The 21255-nt window shown below is 49.2% G+C and overlaps 1 protein-coding gene across 1 annotated transcript in view; it reads left to right on the forward strand.

The window, feature by feature from the left end:
- The window catches only part of SETD1A (SET domain containing 1A), a 35266-nt gene extending 21881 nt beyond the window's left edge, over positions 1 to 13385 (forward strand). Inside the window, 8 exon segments of the mRNA XM_015406834.1 lie at positions 1568 to 1840; positions 3432 to 3932; positions 3935 to 4864; positions 6335 to 6504; positions 8258 to 8368; positions 9304 to 9423; positions 12020 to 12157; positions 12928 to 13385. Of these exon segments, the coding sequence (XP_015262320.1) occupies positions 1568 to 1840; positions 3432 to 3932; positions 3935 to 4864; positions 6335 to 6504; positions 8258 to 8368; positions 9304 to 9423; positions 12020 to 12157; positions 12928 to 13101 (2417 nt within the window). The 3' untranslated portion in view covers positions 13102 to 13385.
- Positions 13386 to 21255: the final 7870 nt, after the last annotated feature.

Consider the following 21255-nt stretch of genomic DNA (forward strand, 5'->3'; position numbering starts at 1 on the left):
GATGTTCCGTTTGGCCCAGTGTGGGTTCTGTAAATTCCCTTTACTAACGTCCCAGTACTTTTTAGTAGGGATTTACCCTTTAGGCACATTGTCCCAGTGAAGGGATTCACCTAACTGAAGAAACATTAATTGCTGTTATTTGTTGGGTAAATGTTGCATATAATTGCAATAATTGTGTAAGCCGCTCAGAGACCCCTCGGGGTTCGAGCGGGATACAAGCCAAAAGCATAAATAAATAAATATAATTTGCGTGTGAATAAAACTTATATTTGCATGTATTTCTTGCACCAGGTATCATCGCAGAAGAGGCATATTCCTTCTTTGTGTGAGAGAGAGTGTGCCTTTTCTGCGAGGGCACCTGCCATCTGTCATTTTCCCACTCGTTTTTTTAAAAAAACATATTAGCTAATTGGAGGTACATTGTCAATTAATTAATCGATCAGCTGGTGGGTCAACTCCGTGCTGCACCCATCCCTTCTGATGCAAGCAGTGGGTTGGATCCAGGCTTCCACAGGCACAAGGATCTCTTCCCAAGGAGGCTGATCTTTCTCAGTTCTCCCCTCCTTTGGCAGCCCGAAATGTGCACCTTGTAATTGTTTGGAGCACTGCTCTACCACACAGCCAGCAGAGTTTAAGTCATTCATAGATCAGTTTTAAAAACCTTTAAAACAAACTTCATTCAGTGTGTTTGAAATTAATAAAACCAGCGTATAGGATCAGCTGAAGTCAGGGTAGGAGGAGGCTGGGCCCATCAGTCAGAAAAACCCTGAAACGAAAGCCCGGATAAACAGAAGTAAAATAAAAGGCGCAGAGACAAGGGGAGCCGCTGTGGGAGGAGAGTTCCACAGTGAGGGAGCCTCCAGAGAAAGTCCTGTTTCGGGAAGCCGGCCACCTCCCTTGTGAGGGGATGGCACCGGAGACAGGGCCCTCCGCACAAGGTCTTAGTTTCCCGGCAGGTTCACTTGGGAGCAGGTGGTCCATTAAAGTCCTCTGGTCCCAGACTGGTTTGGGCTCTACATGTCATAATCATCAGCAAACCGGCAACTAGTGACAGTCTTTGAAAAACAGTAATATAGTAACAGCTTCCTTCAGCAACCTTGCTAATGCGGTTTGCCCTAAAAAGCTTTTGAATGTTTTTCAAAGGCTGCGCTTTGTGATGTGCATCGCGGTAGTATGACGTGGCTGTCACGTGGCAGGTCCGCTGTGCGGTTAATAGCCCAGGCTCTCTAAATTCAGGTCCTGTGTAGGTTGAGCAAATGTGCATAATTCCCCTTTGCCCAGTGTTGCCACTTTCTGCATAATTCTGGTTTTCCTTGGTCAGCGAAGCCCCACTCTTAACCAAGGGAAGTCTTCCTCAGATAACTCTCAGACCTCTTGGGATTCCGTCCTGTGTTTGGGGTACGTACTGTCATGCATAACTTGGCAACCGTGAGGGCTAGAAACACACCCTACATAAATGAAAGCTTGAGGGAGGTGCTCGGAAAACCGAATTCTGAGCCCAGGCCATCAGAAATCTTGCTGTTCGTTCAGGCCCGACTTATAGATTTCCCCCCTTTTCCAGACGAAGCGGACAGTGATGCTTCCTCCAAGTATTCCCTTTTCGACGAGTCCGATGAGGACAGCGACAGCACTTCTGACTCCGAGAGCAGCTCTTCCTCCTCCTCTTCCTCGTCGTCGTCCTCTTCCTCAGATGAGGAGGAGGCTGAGAGTATGGAGGACATGGATGAACCGGCCACGGACAGCTGTCCTGCCAAGCCACCACTGGGCCCAGAAGAAAGAGCACAGCAAGCTGCTGATGCCGAGCTGGTGAAGAAGAAACCAGAAGCGGGGGGGATCCAAGGTGAGGCGCGCAGCCGTTGTCTTTCCCGCGGAGGAGCCACATAAGCATTGCCAGGGCGGGTGAGGGAGACCGCAACTGGGGATCTAACAGCTGCCGATCTTCAGAGGCCTCAGAGAATTGTGGGGGTTGCATCAGCTCCCTCCTGTAACAAAGGGCTTGTTCCAGCACATGTTATAAGCTGGGCTGTCACCCAGTGGAGGGAAACTTTGATTAATAAGAGCTCTCCCAGAGTAAGAGAGCTAGATTCGACTCCAGAACCATCTGACACTCTCCCCTAGAGTTAGGAATGATTAAGGTGATGTCTGATAGGAGTCATGCTGTCCAACAATGTTCCCTCTAAGCTGTGGAGTCCTGTGAGCAAAAATTCTACCTTGTGAGCTCCTGGCATTAAAGTTGTGAGCGGCCAATTTGGCTACTGCCTACATTAGTTTGCTCTGGAGCCATCTTTCCTGAGCTGAGTCAAAAATCTGTGAGCCGGAGGCTAAAAAATGCTGAGCTAGCTCACACTAACTCAGCTTAGAGGGAACACTGGTCCGGAACCCAAAGATATATATATATTCTGTTTCTAAACTATCCAAAACACACATTTCTTTGGCTCTTGGGGAAGGGGAGGTAACAGCAGGCGTCGTCTGAGACGCTGAAAGGGTGCAAAACAACCATGATATATTATGCCAAAAAATTCTTCGTTACACTAGAGGATTTGATGAATGTTACTATGAGGAATGATTAGAGTATTTGCCAAATGGATTAAAATTACATAGGAATCTCAACGCTACCCACTCTGATAAAAGTTTGTATACGAAACAAGACACGCTATGCACAGTCCGTTGTGGTGTTTATACATTTGAATTGTTCCAAGTAAATTGGATATTGGAAAAGAACTCACAAGTCTATGAAGATTTTTTTTGGCATAATATATCGCGGTTGTTTTGCTCCCTTTCAACTTCCAGCGCATAATCTCTCTCCTTGGTTTGCATCGTCGGAGAAACGGCTTTCTTTCCTTTGTATGTGATAAGGGGTAGGCCATCAATGGTTTCTGTCAGTACCTGTACTGCAAATAATTTTTTTTAAACGCTTGCCGTCAGTTAATTTGGGACACCTTGCTTGTCAGTAGGGATTCGAGTAGACAGTATAATGGCTTGAACGTTGCAGCCTTCTCTGCAGAGGGATTGCTTGTCCATGCAGGAGGCTCCAGGTTCAATCCCTGGCCTGTCCAGTTATGGCTCTCAGTGGCTGGGGATGATTCGTCACACGAACAAATCAAGCTGCCTTGTGTTAAATCCGACCGGTGGTCCATCTAGCATTAGTGGTGTCCGGTCCAGCAGGCGGCGCCTCTTGAGGCTCTCGGACAGAGGCCTTTCCTAGCCCTGTTCCGTGAGATTCTCTGAGATGCCAAACGACCTTCTGTGGTCAGAGCGTGCTCTCTTTATCACTGAACGGACCCTGTCCTTGCCCCAGTCGATCAGGGAGAGACAGATCAAGCAAGTACAGACCGTGAGGGTGGCTCTCAACACAGCGATAGAACCTCAAGAACGTAACTGATCCACTCCGGTCCACACGTCTAATACCCAGTTTTGTCTCACCGACACAGGCCATATAGCAGAGGAGAAACCTGCTCCTCTGGAGGAGAGCAGACCAGTCCCACCACCAGAGGAGAAGAATGCGGGAATACTGTCTAGGCCAGAAGAGCGACCTTCCTCGCCTATCCCACTCCTGCCGCCCCCCAAGAAACGCCGGAAAACGGTCTCCTTCTCTACTCCCGGCGAGGACGACTCCACGAAAGGGGTCTTGGAGAAGCTGCCTGACCTGGCCCCCGCAGCTCTTCTGCCCCCTCCCCCTCCCGCCCCCACAGAGGAAGCACAACTCCCATTGGTGTCTGTGGAACCCACACTACCACCCCAAGTGTCCTTAACCTCGGATACCCCGCCTCCGGCTGCCTTCTCCCTGCCTCCCACGCCGTTCCCCGCCAGGCCGATGGTGGCTCCCAGCCGGAAGCGGGAGCCCCCGAAAGCCAGCCAAAGAACAATCAGCAACCTGCCCGCTGACCACGCCTCCCTGGTGAAATGCTGGTCGGACGAGCTGCTGCCGGGCGGGCGAACCGCTCTCGTTATCGCAGCTCGGAGGCCCCGCGGGTCCTGCCGCCCCCGGAAGAGGACAGGCTGCGCATGCGTGAACGGATGGGCGCTTCCTCACTGCTCGAGCTGGCGAACCAACCGAACCTGTCCGTGTTGGCAGACGTGGCTCTCAAGATGCCCGTCGGCGCAGTCAGCGAGGACTCTGAGGCGACGGAGACCTCCGATGAGGCCGAGGAGTCCAAGGCCCCGCGGCCTCCGGCACCGTCCATTGAAGTCAGCAGCATTCTCTTGGAGCATAACTACGCCATGGCTGTCCGTGTGGCACCGGTGACCGTTCCCCGCAAGCCAGAGGAGGCGCCCGTGCTGGGCTCCGCCGACCTGTTGCGGGTGGATTTGTACAGTGAGCCCCTGGGGGAGGTCTTGGAGGCTCCGGAGGAGGTGGTGGCAGATGCCAGCGAGGTCAAAGCTGAGCCAGAGGTTGGGGACCTGGTTGCGCTGCCCCCGCCACCTTCCCTGCCAGCTGAGAAGCCAAAGGCAACTGTCCTGGAGCAGCAGCAGGCCAAAAAGCAGCATCCCCACCTGTTCAAGGAAGAGGTCATGAAAGACTTGGGGCCCTTGCCTTTTGGGCCTGAGGATCTGTTCCCTTCAGAGAGCGAGGAGGATGAAGAGGAGGAGGAGGAGGAAAGTGCCGACAGCAGCGACGAAGGGGAGATCCGCAGGAGATCCCTCCGCTCCCACTCGCACAAGCGTGTCCCCGCCCAGCCCCCTCTTCCGCCTCCCGTCTTTGAGACGCGGAGCGAGTTCGAGCAAATGACCATCTTGTATGACATCTGGAATTCGGGGCTGGATCTGGAGGACATGAAGTACCTGCGGCTGACCTACGAGCGCCTGCTGCACGAGGACAACAGCACCGACTGGCTGAATGACACCCACTGGGTCCACCACACTAATATCCTTCCCGGGAGAGCAGGTGCCCTGTGTGGCATGTCTGCCATACCAGCTTGCTTCCATCATTTTTACCTTGCTTTAATGATCCTGTGTTGCCCTGAAGATTCCTGGGAGTTGTAGTTTGGGAGGTTCTAGAAATTCTGCCTACAATCCTGGGGCTTCTCTCCTCCCTTCCTGCACGCTACTATTCTCTAGCAAGAGTGGAGGCTTATGAATTGCACAGATGTGTCCTGGCACTTTCCATCCTTCCTGTTGATAATTTGGGGGAGAGAGGGAGGCCTGGCACACTTTAGTCCTGCAAATTCTGCATTTAAAAGCCTGAATCTGGCAAGAGCCAGTGCCACATTCTATGCGCAAAACCCTCGAGTTCTAATGACGAGATTATGTTGTGAAAATTGAGTTTCTGGGGGAGTCACCGAAGGGGGGTGTAAGAGGCTCCAGGGCAGCAGTGTTTGGTCATCAGCGGACGGGGGTGGCCTTTATTTGTGGCAGCTGCTCAGACTCCTAGCGCTTGGCTTTTCACGGTTGTTGGTGGGATTGTGCAAAAGTGAGTGTGTGTGTGTCTATGCAGACAGCCCAATTGTGCAGTGGTTGGCAAAGCGTGGAACCGCCGTTATTGTTCTCAGTGTGCTCCTTCTGAAAAGCTCAGGATTTGTGGTCCACATCAAAATGCAGGAGGTATGAAAGTCGGCTGTAAAGTAGAGTTTCAGAAGGTAGCCGTGTTTGTCCGCAGTAGAAGAGCTGGCCTGGAGTCTTGCAGCACCTTAGAGGCCAACGTGATTTGAGGGGTGTCAGGTTTCACTAGTCAAAGCTTCCTTTGTCAGATACCTCTAAAATAAAATGGGGGCTGCGGTGGCTCAAGTGCTTAAGACACTGAACTGCAGACTGGAAGGTCGGTAGTTCAGCAGTTCAAGAATCTGTGTGACGGAGTGAACTCCCGTCTCTGGCCCCAGCTCCTGGCAACCTAGCAATTCAAAAGCAAGAAATTGCAAGTAGATAAATAGGTATGTCTTGGGTGGGAAGGTAACAGCGTTCCGTGCACCTTGGCATCTAGTCATGCCGGCCACATGACCACGGAAACGTCTTCGGACAGCGCTGGCTCTTCGGCTTGGAAACGGAGATGAGCACCGCAACCCTACAGTCGGACTCGACTGGCTTTCAAGCAAGGGAAACCTTTACCTTTTAATAGATTGAATAATATTTAGAGTCTCTCTGGTTCTGGACTGGCTTGGTTAGTTTTGAGACCAAGTTGGAGTGATAGAGGTTCTGCCCCGTTATCCAGTTCCTCCCAGGAGGCACAGGCTTTAGTTCTGCTAGGGGGAAGGGAGTGACTCCCTTTGAGTCCGACTCCTCTAAGCAGGGAAAGATGGTTTCTTGGCTCATCCACAAGAATTACGTTGGGCTTGTGCAGGTTCTCGCATTAATCTTCCCCATGTCGTGTCCTTTATTTTCCTTAACCACCTGCCTCCACTCACAAACATTGCAAACCCCAAGCGGAAACGGAAGTCATCGGACCTGCGGGAGCACCAAACCGGCTGTGCGCGCAGCGAGGGGTATTACCACATCAGCAAGAAGGAGAAGGACAAATACCTTGACATTTGCCCGGCTACTGTGCAGCAGCTGGAGCCTGCTGATATACAGGTAAAGCCCAAAATGTAAAGAACTAAGCCTGCTTATTTTGGCTGTGCAGGTTTGATGGGTATACCTGTGCTAAAAGGAAAATGCAGATTCTATGCCAAGATAATCCCAGTTACTGTGCCTAGAAAAGCTGCATTCAGAGTCCTTTTATGAGTTAGACAGATTAAGCTAAATCTGCCTGATTCTCTTACTATTACCATTTTCATTATTTCGCATAATTTATTTTACTTCTGCTGATCACTGCTAGGCAGTGATACTGAAGTTATGGGAAATGTCCTTCAGTGGTTCTTCTGGCTTCTGAATTTTCACCAGGCAGTTCCCATCTGCCTTGAAGTGTACTGCACAACCATAAGGCCTAAAAACTTCCTTTTAAACAGAGAGGTGCAATTTTGGGGAAGCTCAGTTCTGCGGTTCTCTTGCATTTCTCCAGGTATACAGGAAACAGCACAGCCTTGGCGACTGCACTGAAAACCCAGAAAGCTTTGCCCAGTAATGGAAACCAGCAATAGCCTTGGATCATTCATATCCCTGGCAGATGGCTTTCCATTTATTTGTACCCTAGAAGCAAGTGTCCTTGTTAGTATGTACATTGTACATTGGGCTGCACCACATTACAGGAAGTGCTGTGGCTCTGTGGTCGAGCCTCTGCTTGGCATGCAGAAGGTCCCGGGTTCAATCCCCGATATCACCAGTTAAAAGATCTTGGCAGTAGGTGATGGTGAAGGATCTTTGCCTGAGACCTTGGAGAGCCGCTGCCAGTCTGAGTAGACAATACTGACCTTGATGGACCCAGGCTCTGACTCAGTCTAAGGCGGCCTTATGTGTGTTCTGTGACCAAGCTGTTACCGTGGAGCAGCTCTGTTTAGGGGAACCTCCTCTTTGTCCCCCTTGATGGTGAATGAGAATGTTGAGGGTTGAAAAAAGATCTGTTGCCAATACACTTTGCAAGGTCCCACAGGAGTGTCAAAGGAAAGGAAGATCAAGATGGGCAGCTGTGTTAGTCTGTCTGTAGCAGTAGACAAGAGTCCAGTAGCACCTTAAAGACAAACATTTGTGGCAGGCAGACAGCGCTGGCTCTTCGGCTTGGAGATGGAGATGAGCACCGCCCCCTAGAGTCAGATACAACTGACTTTCGAGCAAGGGAAACCTTCACCTTTAGGAGCCTGCTAGCTCAGCACAGCACGCGTACTCCAAATATAGTGTCTGAAGACGTGAGCAGTGGCTCACAAAAGCTCATACCGTGCCACGAATGTTGTTTAGTCTCTGAACTCTTGCTCTTTTCTAAAGGAAAGAAAGGGAGGAAATTGGCAAGCTGGCCAATACTAGGAGGGAGAAAGGGCAGAGTTGGCTCTGAGTGGTTCTTGAGACATAAACGTTCATGCACAGTTAGAGGTATTTTTACAGATGATGGTAAGAGCATTTTTTTAAATGCTGGTAACATAACGTGTAGCAGACAGAACTGTTTCTTGTAAAATCAAATGCACATTCTGGTTAATGTGATCCTACCGTTCAGCTTCATAGGTGTGAGAAATGTGGATGCTGTTGCCATTTGTGAAAATGCTTTCAACTGCAGCGACACAGGCTTACCCTGCTGCACGCCACCTTACTGAAGCTGGATATAAACCCGTGGCTGGAATTCCAGGGTTGCCTCTTCTTAAATATGGTCCCCGGGCCATGCAGATCACTTGTGGTTTCCCACAGAGGGCTGAGGTTTCCTCTCATTCATTTTTTAACCAGCTCCTCCCTTCTTTCCCAGGGCACTAACCGCATCCTGTCGGAGCGGCGGTCCGAGCAACGGCGTCTGCTGAGTGCCATCGGCTCTTCTGCCATCCTTGATAGCGACCTTCTGAAGCTGAACCAACTGAAGGTAGCACACGGGTCAAACCTGCTGCTTTTGAGAGAATGAAAAGAGTGGAGCAGAAGATGCTGGCTCTGTATTTGGGGAAGAGGGAGGGTCTCTCGGAAAACCAGGTCGTCTAGCTCAGCCCAGCATGCACTTAAAAGGTTGAGGCTTCCTAGAACTGGCCCTGGGGACGATTCAAGCAGAGCTGCTTTCCCTGTAGACATTTATGACTTGTGTGGTACACTAAGGAATTAGAACTCCTGCCCCCGGAAGTGAAGGTGGGGGGGGAGGGTTGGGGGTGGGGAGGCTAGGGATAGTGTAGAGATCTGAGGAACTGGGCCATTGAGAGTCCCTGTCCCGTGAACTGCCATGACCTGGCCAACAAGGCTCCCACTAAGCTGTGGAGTCTTGTGAGCAAAAATTCGTCGTTGTAAGCTACTAGCATTCAAGCTGTGAGCGAGTGATTTGGCTACTACTACGTACATTAGTTCGCTCTGAAGCCATCCTTCTTGGGCTGGAAAAAAAAAAAGTGAGCTGGAGGCTAAAAAAACTGTAAGCTAGTTCACACTAACTCAGCTTAGAGGGAACTCTGCTGGTCATATTTGTATGTTTCGCAGACCCCCGAGTTTACAAAAAGGCCCCCAGATGATTTAAATGATGTCGTTCCTGGTTGATAAAAGAGCAGGGTTTTGTGTCAGTCAGAAATCTTCAGGCAGAAAAGTCGTGTTTTTTGCACTGCCATGTGCCTTTCTGTGAAACTGTAAAGACTAATGACTTTGGACTCAACAAGACGTTAGACGAGACTTGTAAAAACACCGATCTTGCGCGTTACGGCAGCAACGGCTCATGTGAATGTTGTGTAGCCCTGGGGTTCCGTGCTGCTTGGTTGAGACCACAAGCCTTTCACTTTTCCCCCTGCCGCCTTGCTCTTGTCTTGACCACCCTTCTCTTCCCTGTAGTTCCGCAAGAAGAAACTACGGTTTGGCCGGAGTCGGATTCACGAGTGGGGCCTCTTTGCCATGGAGCCAATAGCTGCTGATGAGATGGTCATCGAGTACGTGGGTCAGAATATCCGGCAGGTGAGCAACAGCTGGATGAGGCTGAGGAAGGGGTTGCCTTTGTGCTACCTTGGCAACTCTTGCAGGGGCGCCATGATCGTGAGAAAGAATCCTTGTCTGTCATTCAAGAGCTGTCCCGAGCTTGCTTTCAACATTCGCTTTTAAAACAAGACTCATTTAATCACTGACTTCATTTCAGTCTGCCTTTCTCAGTGAGAACTCAAGGTGGATTACGTAATTAAAAGCCAAGCAGTGAGAATACCATATTACATTTTAAACAAAACAAAAAATTATAAAAACAGTGCAGTGAAACCAGATCGCACAGTTAAAAACATTGCAGACACTAACGGTATAGAACGTATAATGAAGCAATGCCCAGAACTGCCTAAAATTTCACAGGCAGTATTACACCCCTATTCCCTAGTATTTTCCCCATAGCCCCTAAGAGCCGGTCAGAATTCTTTTTTAAAAAGGGGGTCTTTGAGTGTCTTTGAAGAGCATTCTGAGTTGGGTTGGTTTCTGAGGGGAAGCGATCCCATCGTTACAGGGCAGCGTCAGAGGCCTCCGTTGTCTCTGGACACGTCCTGTAGATAACAGTGCTCATAAAGGTCCTCTTGGTCAGTCATTGAGATTTCGGTGCAACGGGAGAGAGGGGGCTATCTGTCCCATTTGTTTAAAACACTTAATCTCCTCCTTCATCCCACACTTGGGGCAGCCTGTGGCAGTAATTCAAGTCCACAGAGGGCCAGTGTGGTGTGGCAGCTGGAGTATCAGACTTGGAGACCAAAGTTCGAATCCCCACCTGTGCCATGGAAGCTTGCTGGGCAAGCATGGGCCAGTCACACTCTCTCAGCCTAACCTACCTCACAGGGTTGTTGTGAGGATAAAATAAAGGAGAGGAGGGATGATGTAAGCAGCTTGGGATTCCCCGGGGGGGGTGGAGGCAGGGTATGAACGAAGGACCTAAATCTGGAACAATGCAGATTCTTTTTTTTTAAAAAAAAAGCAACATAAAAAGCATATTTTAAAAAACATCACTTCGCAGCCATATGCAATGTACTGTTCAGCCAGCCTCAGCTCCTAAAGTCCTTCCTACATAAGCAGGGCTTGCAGACACTTCTGAACTCTGTCTGAGGCGTGCTTCTGTGAACCTCCTTGGAGAGCTCATCCTGCACCTTGAAGGCCGCCATGACCAAGGCCCTGTTCCCCGGACCTTATGCAGTGATGTAGCTCCAAGCAGGACCCTCAGTGCAGATATTACCCCGAGGGTGGAGGGACCACAGGGGAAGAGGCAACCAGTACGGAAGCACGTCGAAAGGCTTCAAAAGGACTGCGTGAGCATCTTGCGTTTTTGTCCTGAAACCAGCCAGTATCCAGGGCAAGGGCTTCCAAGATTGGTGATATAAGCTCCTCCCTCCTCTCCACATTCTCCTGGCCTTGGGCAGCAAAATCTTGCATTTTTATGTATGGTGGATACAGTAAAAAGTAATATGGGCACAGGTAGCATGGTGCAGTGGTCAGAGTGTCAGACGACAGGTGGGGAGAATGGATTCAAATCCCCTCTCTACCATTAAGCTTGCTGGGTGATTTTCGGTCCGTCTCTCACTCTGAGCGTAACTACCTCATAGGGTTGTTGTCAGGATAAAATGGGGTAGAAGAACATGTATGTCCCCTTGAACTCTTTGGTCAAAAGGTGAGATAAAAAGCAAATACTTTTAAAAAGTAAGCCTGGAATTTGTGACATTACTTACCAAGAGTACATTTTCACTACCGGGACCAGGTTTGCCTACCCTGAAGCATATGCAGCCAGTTGACACTAGAGGGTGCTATGCACATAGTCTAGACTAGCAGAAAAGCCTTTTTAACATTACAGTGGAAGGTCTGAGTTATTCCCAGGGAAATAAATTCCAGCTTTTTTTTTTTAGACCCTGGAGATGGCTGGGCGTTTCCCTGCTCTAATCCATGCTCCTGTGTCAGTCTGCTTGAAAGAGCAATTAGAATATCTTCAGCTTGTGAAGTGTAGTGGGTGGCTGCAACAGGGCCTTCTCTGTTGTGGTGCCTGGAACCCAGAATGCTCTCCACATTTAACATTAGCCTGGTGCCAAACCCGATGAGGCTCTTTACCAAGCCTCTTCTTGAGTTTAGTGTTTTGTCTTACGTTCTTCTCTGTTCTGGTAGCCTGACGATTTCTGCCCGCCCGGTTTGTTTGTCTTCGTGTATGTCACTGATCATAGAGGGGCCCTACAGGCCATCTGGTCCAGCCCCCTGCTCACGTCCTGAAGTGTGCTGCTCTGGTTTTTAGGAAAATGCTGCTGATTGGCTTTAAGGTAATTGCTGCTGTTGGGGGTTTTGGCCTGCTGCTGTGATTAACAGTGTTCCTTCTGTGTTTGATGGAGTGCAGAACACACGTGTTCTAAAGAACAACTAAATGCAAAGCTCCGTGGCCACTGGGGAGCAGCCGGTTCCCCCCCCCCCCCGCCATGTAGCCCTTGCCCTCCAGAGACCCGGAGCTTCCCACCTCGAGCTGGCCAGACCCATCCCTTCTTCCAGCAGGGCAGACCCCGCAGCTGTCGCTCTCTTCCCGACTGCCACAGCCCTCTTCGTTTCCCTTTTGCAGATGGTGGCTGACATGCGTGAGAAGCGGTATGCCCAGGAGGGCATTGGGAGCAGCTACCTCTTCCGCGTGGACCACGACACAATCATCGACGCCACCAAGTGCGGCAACCTCGCCCGCTTCATCAACCACTGCTGCACGGTGAGTGGGACGGGGAGGGACAGAGTCCCACTGCCTGGCTCTTCACCAGGGGTCATTCCTGTGCTGCGCTTACAGGGTGCGTTCATTGACGCCGTGTCAGAGAACACAACACTTCAGAGTAACAAGCGAAACAGCCTGGGGTGGGGTTGGGGGGAACTCCCACGTCCCTGCCCCAGGGAACAGACAGCCTAACATATCGGCATTGCTCAGTTAAACTCTGCTCCCTAACTTGTGTAAGGCTCTAAGTGCCTGTGGAGGGGAAGGTGCGGAGGTGACGACACTGGAAAGGGAGGAGGATTCACATCCAAACATCTATCGTTGACTAAAGGCAACCTCCACACCCGGAGGCAGGAAGTCTCTGAGTGCCAGTACTACGAGGCATCGGGGTGCAGCCTTGGCCTCTCTGCCCTGTTCGTGGGCCTTCCAGTGCAACTAGTCGGCCACCGGGCGAAGCAGGATACTGGACTAGGTGGTCCGATCCAGCAGGGCCCTTCTTGCATTCTTAAAGCGTGGCTCACGGGCTGTGTCTAGTCCCCCTTGTCAGCCCCTTCGCCTTCACACAGGATGGTTTTTGGCACCCTTGGCCTTTGCCACACACACACAAACGCAGAATTCTGCAAAACGGAGCCTCCTTGATTCTCAACATAGTGAAATCAGAAAGAGCGCCGAGTGCCGAGTGCCATCCAGCAATGCACATCACGCGCTCCCTCAGGTATTAAGCACCACGGCCAGCTCACTGGAGTACACTCTTGTTTATTCTCCCCTCTCAGCCCAATTGCTATGCCAAAGTCATCACCATCGAGTCCCAGAAGAAGATCGTCATTTACTCCAAACAGCCCATCGGCGTCAACGAGGAGATCACTTACGACTACAAGTTCCCGATCGAGGAGAACAAGATTCCCTGCCTTTGCGGCACAGAGAATTGCCGGGGCACCCTGAACTGAGACATAACCCCACCCACCATTCTTAGTCGTTTTGTTCGTACCCACCTCCACCCCCATCTGCACCCTTTTCTGGCGTCAGCTCCTCTCCTCTTCCCGTGGGGTCATGCTGGGAAAGTTCACTGCCCTAAGACTCCGCCACACACCACTTAGTTACTGACTAGTGAGAGAGCGCCTCTCTCATCAGGTTCTGATCCATGAGGGTTTCCCTTTCCTTCCTCCCAGCGAATCAGAAACGCTTCTGTCCCTGCCAGCTGGCAATTCTCTTGGTTTGTTTAGAGCCATGGTTCCAGCTCCCAGTTTCTCCCTGGGAAAATAGATCAGGCTTGAAGAGAGAGAGAGAGAGAGAACCTGTCGATTTTAACTTTGGCAGAAGTCAGCAAGCTGCAGACACTCTCTCGCCCCCAGCTTGTGAAGGCCCAGGGGGATTACCTGTGGTTAATTCTACAAGGCCTTCTGTCTCTGTTCATGGACTCAAAGAACCACTGCAGCAGAGGCTGAGGAGAAAGGCAATTTAGGGTTGTTTCCCTTCAAAATGCTTCTTTTTGGATTATACATCTCCAGTGCGTGGCCTTCAGTAGCAGAACTTCAAAACTGGCCAGCTGTGAATAAGATTTCCCGATTAAGCTCTTTGAGGCAGGGTCATGTTTGGTCCCCCCAGGCCAGATGTGGAGCTGGCCCAGCATCTGGAAACGTTAAGAGGATTTGTGTAAGTGAAGGGGTTATATGTGTGTGTGTGTGTATATATATATATATATGAGAGAGTTCTGGCTCAAGCCCCTTCCTCTCTGGAGTTAATGGCGTTGGCTTCCAATACACAGAAGGCTTTAGACGCTTCGCGTTGTAGAGCCGCTACTCCCATTTCCTCCTTGGAACAGGAAGGAGTGGTGGGTAGATGGCCGTCTGTGGCCAGGAAGCCCTGGGGTCACCAGCCCTGCTGCACAGTGAGGCTATACGTATGTTACAAAGGCAGAGGCCTCCTTGCTTTTCGGATATAATCATAATGTCATAATGAAAGTGGCATCTCATTCATACTTCCTAGCACTTGTGGCCACAGAAATGGAGGCCTTCAAAAACCAGTGGGGTTGTGTCGTTCATGTTGCCGTCTCCCTTTTAAGTTCCCATTGTTTACCCCACACTTTAGGGGCACAAAGGAACTAACCAGAATAATGACGGGGAGGAGATCTGAGTGTCTTTCCTTTATACAAGTTGTGACTTCAACAAAGTTGACTTGCAGCATAAGCTACATCCTTCCCCCACCCCACCCCCAATCCTACTTTAATAATTTTTCTTTAGGAGAAGAAAGTTGTGTATATATCTATTCCAGATGGATTGGCTGTTTCTTGTAGAAACACACAAGTTTATTGGTATGTAAATATTATTTTTGTTTGTTTTCCTCTTCATACTAAAAAAGAAACAAAAGAGAGCTGTAAATAATGTTGCAAATGTATTTCCTTCTCCTGTTTTTTTATCCTGTGTACCCTGCCGCTTTTTTTAAAAAAAAATACAAAGTGGGATTATTATTTTTTTTTCCCCTGGGGGGGAAAAAAGTACAAAATCTTCAGGATGGTGGATTAGAGGTCAAAAAGGTACATGTCTCAGTGGGAGTCAGATTTGAAAGATGAAAGACTTTGGAACCAGACACACGAAAATATTTCACTAGCACCGTTTTGTTTTTTGCCGTATTCTTAATTTCTGGCTTTAAAGAAACAATAGAACTGATCAGGGTCATCATGATATCGGCGCCCCTGTGCTTGCACGGTCCAGGAACAGGAGAAACCAGATGCCTCCAGATCTCTGTGCTCCGAATGTCCTTTCAGTGCTGGACAGAGACCTTGGGTGAAGCGACACAGGTGGGCCAATGAGCAGACTGTTTGTTGACCTGTGGAAAGGGGGAGGGGGAGGGAGCTTTCTGAATAGCCGCAGAGAAGGGCAAGAAAGCAAGGGGAAGACAGGCTTAGTTCCCCCCACACACACACACACACTTTTTGCCTGAATATGCCCCCCCACCACTAAGGGGTGAATGTGTGTTTGCCAGTGTATTGGTTCCACCCAGAGTTTTCCTCCAGTCTTACACAGGCTATTTGGGACTTCCTCTCCCGGGGGTCTGCATCGCAACCGTTTCTCCTGCCTTTGTGTCTCCCTGGGGCAGTTTTAAGACTGGCAGCATAATTCTGCTCTTCCTGCGTTACGACCTCAGGACGCGAAACCAGCCATATAATTACGTCTTCCTCTCAGAGGTGCATTCCCCCCCCCAAAAAAAAAAAATCTTTGAGGGAGTTTCAGAGGTAGCCGACTGGAAGCCATTTCAAAGGGGCTTCTGTTTTAAGGTGACGGAGTCTCGATGCTTCCCTTGAAAGCCCTGGCCCGTTTTGAGGGATGGCCTGTTCCAAGAAATGGAAGGTCTCATCTCTGACCGTAAGAGGCTGTAGCAGGGCTTGGAAATATGGGGGGTGGGGGGGTGTTGCAGTTACTTTCCAGGAAGTGAAGCACTTCCTGCTCCTTAAAAATCTGAACTGAAAAGTCCATGTGACTTTCTCCCCCTTGCCGCTTGCATGTTTCCACCACTTACTTGCTATACACAAAACATCTCAGCAGATCTAATATTGGAGACGATAAATCCCTTGAGGAAGGAAACTAGGAAGTCAGTGCAAAGAGGGATTTGTTTGTGCGCTGTGACATCACTGCGGAAGAACTGAATCAAAGGCTCGCCTCGTTGACCCCGGTTTCCTTCCCCTTCTCGTCGTGTTTTGTCTCCGCCTCGCCTGTCGCGGTTCGTCTGGCTGGGTAACAAAGCAGAAGCTGCCGTCCTTTTTAAACAGGCGCTTACCTGTTTGTTCCCCCCCTTTTCTTGCCGTCTGAACTTGCCCTCTTCCGTTTGTCATGTTAGAAACGTCCATCTCATTCCCCTTAATTTTGTAAAGAAATATCACAAATAATGGATGCCGGTAGATTATTTAAAAAAAAAAAAAAGACAAAAGGCTGGTTTCGTTTTTGGTTTTTGTGAGAAGCGACAGCGACAGGTTTTCTCCCTGCAGTGTGTCCTTTTCCCAGTCCCACCCTTCCTGGGTCCGACTCACCTATGTGGAAGGTACGTGGATCGGTCACAATTAAATGGTGAGTGAAAATGGGCACAGGTGTCCCCTCTGGGCTGCCTCTTCTGTGTCCCCCGAGTACCACGGAAGCTGAAGGGTTACCAGGCTACCTTTAGGGCACTCTCCCAAATTGAATCATGGCCTCCATGAAAACTTGAATAACGCCTCTTCCCCGCTTCTACACAATCCTTTGTTTTAAAAACTACTTATTATCCTTCTGTTTCGGTAGGCATTCGTAGTGATTCAGATTCTTGGTTCCCCCACCCAATACACACCTCCCTGAATTATTTTCCAAGAACAGGCCCGTTATTCTGATGTTTTGCTCCTATAACTCATGCAGTGCTCTCCTACCTCTTCACAAATCAGGCAGTAAGTTCTGTTTGCGATTGTCATGTGCATCTTCCTCAGGGAGTATTTTCTTATAATTTTCCCCACTTCTCTCTCAAGGCTGTTTGTTTCAACAGCTCAGGTTGCTTTATGATTCTCATCTCAGAGCTTCAGAAATTAGAAGCTTCCAGGTCCTCTGGCAGAGTGAAGTCCACCAGCTGCTTTTTAACCACGACAAGCCCATTTTACCTCTCTTTCATCAACTTACCTTGCAACTGGCCATGGGGTTTAGATACTGAAGCGTTCTGGTTGGTAACTTTAGGAAGAGCTGGAAGCTTGCTGGTAATCTGTTTGAGAACATCCTTAAATCCAAAGAAGGCTGCTTTTTAGGACACCGCGTGTTCATGTGGTAGGAGAGAAGTGATGGAATGGTTTCTCTTGAGTTGTGTTTGGCAGTAGGAATTTTGGGGGGGGGGAACTGCCTAAATCTCAACAAATTGTGGGAGCACATCAAACTTCTGTCCTCATCAACTTTGATTTTTTTTCTGCTGAAGTCACAAAGTTTCAGGGAGAGGGGAGGCAATATTTCGCCTCTTTTATAGTTGCCTTGTTTTGCTGTAGATGTCTGGGTACGAATCATACAACTAAAGAATTCAGGGTCTGTGTGGTAATGGTGTTTCATATAAACGAGTGGCAGATATCCAGTAGCTACTTGATAGATTTTGCACCAACATGCACCCTCAGTTAACAGAGCTCATTTATTAGGCTTTGTGACATTTTCGTTTCCCAAGCAGTAAACCCTCTTGCATTCCAGACTCTTGCAGGGAAGATGCTTGGTCCTGTCTACCATCTCCCCCGCTCCGTACACAAGCTTGTATTCCTCCAGGGAGCAACTGAGATCCACTTGTTCATTAGGGATTGATCCAGCTCCTTTATTGGCGGGATCGTTTTATCCACTTGCGCCCTAGGTCTTTTTGAGTGTTCTCTACCCCCATTGTTAAATATTTGCATATTATAAAGTTTCCATTTTATTTATCCTCCATCCATTTTGAAATATGTTAGCATTGGTTGCTCGGGAAAACTTCCCATTTAGTGAAGCTGGGCAAAGGGAGCAACCGCTACTCTCCCCACCCAGTCACCTCTGCAGGCTATCCTATCCTGCCGGCCCATCTCTGCCATGTCCTTCCTGACAAATCCGGAACGGAGGTATTTGGTTTTAAAGAAGGAAGCGAAGATCCGAAACCTGAAAAATGTTATTGCAGGTGCTTTTCACCACCACCCCCGCCCAGGTTTTTTTCATCTTTCAAAGCTGACTGACTTCTTGATGTTTGTAGAGCTGAAGTGTTCAAAATTTATCCGCTCGCCCTCACCTCTTTTCTCGATGTGCATTTACCGATGTAGATACGTGTGTAAAATACGATATACAAAAATATAAATCTCTCTCTATGGGGGAGGGTTATACTCTTTAACCTTCCTTAGCAGCAGTTTGCTGAGAATCTTGCGTTTAACCCAGAGGGTAGAAATGCGCACATCCAGTGGAACGATTTATTTTTGCTGTTGTTCCTTTCCCTTCCCTCACTGCCCAAACGATGGGTCTCTCTAAGCTCACATACCTACTCTCCTGTCTATATAAATATTATATATATATAAATATAAATATATTTTCATTTGATCTTATTGGCTTCCTATTTGTAAATATGTTAATAATTTGTGGATTCATTACTGGTGCCAGATAGCACATTTTTATAAAAAGTCATTAAACTTTTATTGTACAAAAATAAAGGCTTTTGGGGTCTTTGTTCTTGTTCCTTTGCTCAAGGCTGAGCTGGTCCACCACACCAAACCCCATAGAATGTATGTATCGCAAATGGGACCTCGTTTGCATGTTCCAGATCAGGGATGTCATGTTGAAACGGGCTGGAAAGCTGACACTCCCCACCAGTGTTCCCTCTAAGCTGAGTTAGTGTGAGGTAGCTCACAGGTTTTTTTAGCCTCCAGCTCACACATTTTTGTCTCTGCTCAGGAAGGATGGCTCCAGAGCAATCTTAATTCATGCAGCAGCCAATATAGCTCCCTCACAACCTTAATGCCAGCAGCTCACAAAGTAGAATTTTTGCTCACAAGACTCCGCAGCTTAGAGGCAGCATTGCTCCCCCCCTCTTCTTCGTGAGCGGCCACTCACCTAGTTGCATGTGGCAAATACAGACTGGCTAGGCGGGGATACTTTGCTGGAGCCGTCTTGCTCTTTTCCAGCCTGCAAATGGCTAACCTAGATAGTTGTGTTGGACTGATGGCTCCACTCTTAGAAATCCGTATCCCACTGTTCCTCCCAAAGACAGGAAGGCCTGGCGGGAGCTGGTCCATGGGGTCGCGAAGAGTCGGACTCGACTGTGCGACTGAACAACAACAACAACAACTTAGAGGTTTCTTTTCCCAGAATGTACATATTGCCTTTCTTTTGTTCTGCCATTGCTTCTTGTCCGACAGGAGCTTGAAGCAATGTTTTCCAAACACAAATGTGAGTTCAGCATAAACTCCACACTGGCCAAAGTCCCGTCCCCCCCCCCCCCCCCCCAAAAAAAAAAAAACTATCATGGTGGGGGACCAACTGGGAGAGGCCCCTCCGACTACTGTTAGTCCAGGATGCAACTTAATCTTGCTGCTTTAACTGCCACATGCCTCCGTCTGATCAGGAACAGACAGTGAACTGGGCCAAGTGTTATGGAATCTTAACAGGGGGGAAAGTAGACCTTCATCACAAGAGTTTAAAAATTACAGGAGTTGTGGGGGAAATAACTATTCACTTTGATCTGAGTCAATGGCAATTGTTGGATAAAAGTCGGCTTTATGGCCTCTGTAACGGAGGAGGAATGCTGGCAACTGCCCCGCAAGGAAATAATCTGGGGCAATGGAGTGTTTGCCTTTGAGCGTTAGCAACCAAGAATCGTGTAATGGCAGGGCGGGAGGGGCATTCCTCACGCTCGAGAGCCCGGATCCAGATCAAGGGGTGAGCTGATGAGCACAATCAGATGGGGGCGTTAGAAAAGTTAACGGAGTGGTTCTGGCTTTGGTTCAGCTGAAGACTGTTGCCGTTCAACCTGAAGGTCGGCTGGGCTAGGAGCTGGGTGCTTTGCTGCAGTAATGGGTGGTGGGAAGTGCCATCGAGTCACAGCTCATGTATGGCGACCCTGCAGGGTTGTCCAAGGCAAGAGGCGTTCAGAGGTGGGTTGCCATTGCCCGCCTCCATGTCACGACCCTGGTATTCCTTGGAGGTCTCCCATCCAAAGACTAATCAGGGCCGACCCTGCTTAGCTTCCGAGGTCTGATGAAGACTGGGTTAGCCTGGGCTATCCAGGTCAGGGCTGAATTAATGATAAGAACTTTTTTTAGGCAGGATACAAGCTGATCTTCACATAGGCCATCATTTTGGACAAAAGGTTTCAATAGCGGAGGACGAGGGGGAAGCAAGATCCACAGTGACCTCCAAAGCACATTCCAGGATAAACTGAAGGTTACGTTACAGAAAGTGGCATCTTGAACGCATCGGCTGTGATTCCTTTTCGAAATAAAAAATAGACTCTCATGTTTTAATCTCCCGCCCGGCCTCCCCCGGGGCTCTTTTTGTAGCAGGTACTCATTTGCATATTAAGTGACACACCCCTAATGTAGCCAATCCTCCAAGAGCTTACAATAGCCCCTGTAAGAAGAGCTCTGTAAGCTCTTGGAGGATTGGCTACATTAGGGGTGTGTGGCCTAATATGCAAAGGAGTACCTGCTACAAAAAGAGCCCCTCCCCTTCTTCCAGGGAGCTTGTGGACGTGTCCTTAGGATCCCCTTCCCTCTTTTATCCTCACAATAACCCTGTAGAGTAGGCTGGCTCAGAGAGAGAGAGAGAGAGAGAACACATGACCTAAAGTCTTCCAGTGAGCTTCAGTCACAGCCGAGGAGGGATCTGAACCCCGGCTTTCTCCCCAGAGTGGCTTCCATCCTCCTCCATTTATCCTCGCAACAACCCTGGGAGGCTGAGAGCCTGTGAGTAGCCCACAGTCCCCTGGAAAGCTTTTGTGCCAGAATGGGGATTTGAATCTGGGTCTCCCAGATCCTAGATTCTGACGCTCTACACTACACGTCCCAGAACCACAACACTGTTATAAGCACAGGTCAGGCAGTCCCTCTTGGATTTAATGCCACTGGATTTGTGCCCTCGGCAGGCGTGCTCGGTTTAGCCGTGTGTTTACGGAAAGGGGTAGTTGCTCACTAAACCTCAGTCAGCCGACTGGAAACAGAAGTGTTCCCTGAGCCTTCATCCCATCTGGTCTAAAACGAACACAGGTAAGAAGGTGACCTGCACACCTTACTTTTTCCCAGGGCTTTTTGTGTGGAAAAAGCCCAGCAGGAACTCATTAGCATAACAGGCCACACCCAACAGCAGGAACTCATTAGCATATTAGGCCACACCCCTGACAGCACAGCTCATTGGCATATTAGGCCACACCCCCATGTTACCAGAAGTGTGCTCATCCCAGCCACACCCACCTTTTGCTTCTTATTCTGTTTACCTTGTTTGTTGTCCAAACCCAGGGCCTTTTTGTAGCAGGAACTCCTTTGCATGTTAGGCCACACACCCCTAATGTAGCCAATTCGAATGAGTTTCTGCTGTTGGGTGTGGCCTATTATGCTAATTAGTTCCTGCTGGGTTTGGCCAGCTTGGGAGCCAGCCGGAACTCCGTTCCTG

Source organism: Gekko japonicus, unplaced genomic scaffold, assembly GCF_001447785.1.
Source record: "Gekko japonicus isolate JY-2015 unplaced genomic scaffold, Gekko_japonicus_V1.1 scaffold849, whole genome shotgun sequence".
In the NCBI taxonomy this organism is placed as follows: domain Eukaryota; kingdom Metazoa; phylum Chordata; class Lepidosauria; order Squamata; family Gekkonidae; genus Gekko; species Gekko japonicus.